Raw genomic sequence first — 5,088 nt, 5'->3', positions numbered from 1 at the left:
GAAGCCGTCTGCGACTCTGCGTCGTGTTCGCAATCGAAACATAAAGCCTCCGCTACAATGATTCTCGGTTCTGTCTACAATGGTCGTAGTCGTAGTCGCTCGATAAGAATTGACCAATCGCAGTCGATTATTCTTACGACTACGACCATTGTAGACAGAACCGAGAATCATTGTAGCGCAGGCTTAATTGATTCTCTGTCTCCTCTTTAGAGAACAGGATAGAAAAAGCTAGGGAGCCGACTGAACTCTGGTTAACAGCTGACCAACGTTTGTGAAGTTGGCCCTTAATGGTTTAAACAATAACGTTTACATAATAATGGTACGATTGTGGTGCACGAGTTGTACGAGGGTCGCCTTCGGATGTTACGAGGCGGCCGTTTGACGTTTCGTCACGCAGAACGTGTTCGATGCCGTGCTCTCTCGTGCCTCGTAGGATCGTCGTGTTTGCACGCGTCCGCCGAACTCTGGCTCTGTTATTGAACGGTGTTTTTCATTGTTTGGCCGAATCGTCGCTGTCGATCTCAAAACACCAATAATGGCTTCGTCGTGTATCGATCAAACCGTAATCCCTTCAGGCGACTTGACGAAGGTGATGTTTACAGGTTACGCGCCCGGCGAGCTGGCAGTCTCGCGGCGACGTCGGTGCTGGACGACGCAGCTCTGAATACCGCGGACGGGAGACAGCTATCCATTTCTGAAAGTCAGCTGCGAACAAATCGAACATGGTGATTTTCATTTTAATCTCGCTCCAACCAACCTTACGTCGCGCAGTTGCTGGAGATTTAAATTGTCTTTCTAAAATATTAAAGCGGTAATTGGTTTAATCTTGATCCAATCAGCTTCGTCGCGCGTTCCTTTTTAATTCCGTACTTGAAGTTACTTTAAATTGCTAGAAATTTTGACAGTCTTAAATTTCTAAAATATTAAAGTGGCAATTGGTTTAATCGTGATCCAAGATACTTTGTCGCGCATTCCCTTTTCATTCCGTACTTAAATTTATTTAAAATTGCTAGCAATCTTGTCTATCTTTCCAATATATTAAAATCACTTTGATATTTAAAAAAACTGTGCAAGCAAAAGCGTATGCCCTGTGCACGCTCGTCTACTTGGAGGGTAAAACTGTCGTGACAATCCCCATTTTTTTTCTTTCCCACAGGCATCCACGTCCAAGAAACCGAAAACGGATGCCCAAGAAACCAAGAGCAGCGCCTCCAACAAGACTGTCTCCAAGATAAAAAGCCCTGAACTGGATGCCAAGTTGGCCGATGTAAGGGAAGCCTTCGATCTGTTCGATCCGAACGGCACTGGAAAAATGGCTACCAAGGATCTTAAAGTTGCCCTTCGAGCCCTGGGATACGAGCCGACGAGGAAAGAGATACAGACACTCGTGGAGTCCGTTGCTCCAGAATGCCCCAATGAGTTGTCCTACGAGGAATTTCACAGAGTGATAAAAATCAAAGTGTCAGAGGAGGATTGCATAACCGACATAATAAGGGCGTTTCGTCTTTTCGACGACGACAAGACGGGGAAGATATCCTTGAAGAATCTGAAGAGAGTTGCGATCGAATTGGGAGAAGATTTGACCGACGAGGAGCTGCTGGATATGATCGATCAGGCAGACAAGGATGGTGATGGGCAAATATCGCTAGATGAATTTGTAACAATTTTTAAGGAAATGTCGTGTCTGTAAACGTCGATGTTCGTAACTTAAACTTCGCATTAAGTTAAAACTGCACATCTACATCAAACGTTAATTCAGACGACGCATATTTAAGTTAATAACGTGTATACTGTATTTGTATATTTTATACGGAAGACTGATGTTTAAACGAAATTATCTCTCGGTATTTGTCAGCGACATTTTTCGTAAATGTTTTATAATGTGTGAAAATAAGTAGCATTAACATTTTGTCATTATCTGATTCGTCCTTTTTAATCGCGTTTCCCTAAACTTTTACCTTTCCACCTCTTCTCCCCCGTGCAAATCGTCAACACGGTTCAAGGGGTGTTTTTTATTGCTGCACTCCTGAACTAGTGCACACTGGTGCAATGAGCTGGAATGAGAGGTAATCTATTTGTTTCATTTTAACTTATTGCACTAGTTCAGTAGTGCAGTAATAAAGAACAGGCCTAATTTCAAATTTATAAGATGCAACTGAAAGATGTAGACTATATAGCTATCGATATTTTATCATATTCCGTTTACTTATCTAATGTAAGAAGTGAGCTAGTTAACAAATAGTCGAGTATTTATTTATATTATATTATTTACATTCAGCGTCGAGATGGCAGCGTCGATTACCGATCTGACCAGCTTCGCTCTCGCTTTCGCCATTTCCAATCCTTTGGAAAGTAGACTCTGAGAGATTGAAATTCCACCTGTATTAAATTTAGAATCACTATTATACGAGATGCATAACTCGATAACAATAGAATCACGCAGAGCCTATTCAAGTACGGTCCTGGTTAGAAAGGTTGGCCGACGTTTTGCAATAAGTTTTCGGAACATTCGTATTATCGCGTAGATATTGGTATTAATTCCTTTGCTCTAATAATGCGTCACTGCACATATTCGTGAGCAAAAGCTGAATCTCTCGCAAGATTGACTGCATTTCCAACAATTTATCACAAAACGTTGGGCAATGTGTACACTGTATTTGTATATTTTAAACGGAAGACCGATATTTTCACGCAATTATCTTTCGGTATTTGTCCGAGACATTTTTCGCAAATGTTTAATAATGTGCAAAAATAAGTAGCATTAACGTTTTGTCATTAACATTTGATTCATTCTTTTTAATCGCGTCTTCCTCAACTTATATCTTTCCACCTCTTCCCCCGCACAAATCGCGAACACAGTTTAATTTCAAATTTATAAGATGAAACTAAAAAAATGTAGACTTTCTTTCCGGCCACGACTATACAAATGATTCACGCAGTGTTACTGTATTTTCACAAACATAAAGTACGCACCAGGCTTATGTACGTAGCAGAGCTCTTCTTCGTCGTCCATCACGATAGAGAATCTTCCCAACGACAAGTCCTCCTCGTCGTCCGTGGGATCAACTATCAACAGTTGTCTGCGAACGCAAGTAGACGAATCAGGAAGGCGAGATACACACTAGGTGTCTGTTACAATGAATTAAAACTGACTTATCAAATACCGCAAACGATGTGGAAACCGGTAAGGTCCTTACGGTAAACGTCTTCCTATTTTTCGGGTGTACGACAGTCACGTCGGTCTCCTTGTTGTAATTTACCTCGGGCAGGGTCACTGCAAAAGAAATTCTCTCTTCCAGTACGAAAAGGCAATCGGAGGGATTGGATATTGCCACGTGTTTCCCGGGCACTTACGCGTTTTGAGTGCCGCCATCAGTGCTCCGGTGCAAGCGTCTATGACCGACCCATTGTAATTCAGACACAGGAGGTCGCAGTACAAGACCCACACCAATTTACCTCTGCAGATGCAGAGGTCTTGCAGGTTGAGCGCCGCCGAATTGTTCAAAATGATGTCTATCGATTTCGAGAGCACCTGCGCCTGCTCGCTCGGCGGGCCCGGGCGAAACTTGGAGGAGCACAGAGGGGACAGTTCCACGTTCGGTACCACGTAGCCGCGATCTGGAGTATCCGCCTTTGGCGTCGCAAATTCCTGAGGCAATATCAATTAATCGTCGCTTTAACGGTGGGCTCGTCTTCTGTCGCTGCATTGGCAAACCAGCGCAGTAAGCTGGATCGAAAAATGTACTTGTCTCGCTCTAATTTATTACACCAGTTCAGCGCAGCGATAGAAAACAAGCTCAGCGTCGTACACGCAAACACATCTGTTACATTAACTTTCTCAAGTAATATGCGTGCGTTTTCAAGGACATGAAAATATGTGAACATTGCGAGGCGCGCTTACAGCCTTAATACCGCAGACCACAGTTGTGTCGCCCAATTTGAATATCGCCGAGCTGTCCGCTTGCACGATCGACGAGACGTTTACGCTCACCGGGCGAAACGACAAGAACTTTCGGCCGTCCGTCCGTATGTCTTGCTCCTGCAAATGTATAGAAGATTTTGTGTAATATGCTTCTCTTCGGTCGGCACGTGCAAGATACTTACGAGGTGATCGTGCAGATATTTCACAGGATGGATCGTTCTGCAAACAAAGTGGATAATAAAGTACCATTCGAGACGAAATAAGCGTTACAGTCTTTTGCAAGCTAGGTATAAATGTTTTCTCGCGAGACACGAGAATCTACTTCTTTTTTCATTGTCTCGAAGGGAAAAGATTTCTATCTATCGCGCACTCATTAATTGAAATAAGTAGTTTGAAACACGAGAACGCACTTGTATTGCAAATCCATTTTTGTGTGAATTTTCAGCGACTGAACTCGACGGCTTCTTCGCTCGACAATTGCGGCTGGCGTGTTGCTTGTCAGATGAAAATAAGACGGCGTGGTTATAAAAAGTTAAAAAGGGGGTAATGTTTACAAGCCGGGAACACGAGTGAAGTTTCTTCTCGGCTCGAAACGTATCTAAATATTCGTACATCGATACATCTACTCCGTCTGTTCTTTTTGGCTAAACTGGCTGCGCTAGTTCACAGTTTATCTTCTTCCCTCTGCATTGGAAAGAGGAAGGTAAACGCTGAATTAGTGTAACCAGTTCAGCTAAAAAGTGCACAGATGGTGCAGATCCTTCGACTGTGGCTTTGACTGTAAACTCGTATAGATAGACAACTTGTCTCCAAGGGGAACCAAAGCAGGGGGTCCAAACCACGGAGTCCGAAATTCCCTTTCACGAACATGCAATTTTAGCGTCGATAAATCTCGGGCTCGATCGTGAATTTTTTCTGCACAAAAAAAGAAAAATTAAAAATGCCGCTTTATAAAGAATCGAGGTTACCTAACCTCGATCAATTATAAAGTGAAAGCTTACGGTCGATTATTCTTAAGCGTGGTCTACAATGCGAGTCAGGGTGCCGTCACATGCAGCGTAATCTGCGTAAGCGTATTCTGCGTATTCTAGTAATTTAAGTAAAAGTTACGCCATTCTAAAAGTCGGCATTCACATGGAGCGTATTTTGCTGAATTGCGTAAAATG

The 5,088-nt window shown here is 43.0% G+C and overlaps 2 protein-coding genes across 4 annotated transcripts; one reads left to right on the top strand and one right to left on the bottom strand.

Moving 5' to 3' along the window:
- Window positions 1-156: 156 nt before the first annotated feature.
- Window positions 157-1,917, top strand: LOC105561662 (caltractin-like). 3 transcript variants are annotated; one of them, XM_012011836.1, is made up of 3 exons: window positions 157-319; window positions 603-725; window positions 1,157-1,917. In XM_012011836.1, exons 2-3 carry the CDS (start codon window positions 723-725, stop codon window positions 1,688-1,690), a joined length of 537 nt encoding a protein of 178 aa, XP_011867226.1. In that variant the 5' UTR covers window positions 157-319; window positions 603-722; the 3' UTR covers window positions 1,691-1,917. The 3 variants fall into 3 exon arrangements, with proteins under 3 accessions (XP_011867226.1, XP_011867225.1, XP_011867224.1); XM_012011835.1 differs by having other exon boundaries at window positions 157-483; XM_012011834.1 differs by having other exon boundaries at window positions 157-725.
- Window positions 1,918-2,184: 267 nt separating this feature from the next.
- Window positions 2,185-4,812, bottom strand: LOC105561661 (exosome complex component RRP43-like). The gene is made up of 7 exons (XM_012011833.1): window positions 4,333-4,812; window positions 4,105-4,141; window positions 3,902-4,039; window positions 3,355-3,649; window positions 3,154-3,274; window positions 2,974-3,080; window positions 2,185-2,379 (listed from the first exon to the last, which is right to left on the bottom strand). The coding sequence occupies exons 1-7, from the start codon at window positions 4,347-4,349 to the stop codon at window positions 2,255-2,257; spliced, it is 840 nt and encodes a 279-aa protein (XP_011867223.1). The 5' UTR covers window positions 4,350-4,812; the 3' UTR covers window positions 2,185-2,254.
- Between the last annotated feature and the right edge of the window lie 276 nt (window positions 4,813-5,088).

Source organism: Vollenhovia emeryi, unplaced genomic scaffold, assembly GCF_000949405.1.
Source record: "Vollenhovia emeryi isolate VEMERY1.0 unplaced genomic scaffold, V.emery_V1.0 DF939203.1, whole genome shotgun sequence".
NCBI classification, from domain to species: Eukaryota; Metazoa; Arthropoda; class Insecta; order Hymenoptera; family Formicidae; genus Vollenhovia; species Vollenhovia emeryi.
This window is presented reverse-complemented; position numbering and strand designations above follow the sequence as displayed.

Bases quoted from the DNA above. Each gene is read 5' to 3' on its own strand.
- LOC105561661 (XM_012011833.1), bottom strand. The intron at 3,650-3,901 runs GTAAGCGCGCCT...ATATTGCCTCAG, and splicing joins TGGTCTGCGGTATTAAGGCT to GAATTTGCGACGCCAAAGGC. The intron at 3,275-3,354 runs GTAAGTGCCCGG...TTTCTTTTGCAG, and splicing joins GATGGCGGCACTCAAAACGC to TGACCCTGCCCGAGGTAAAT.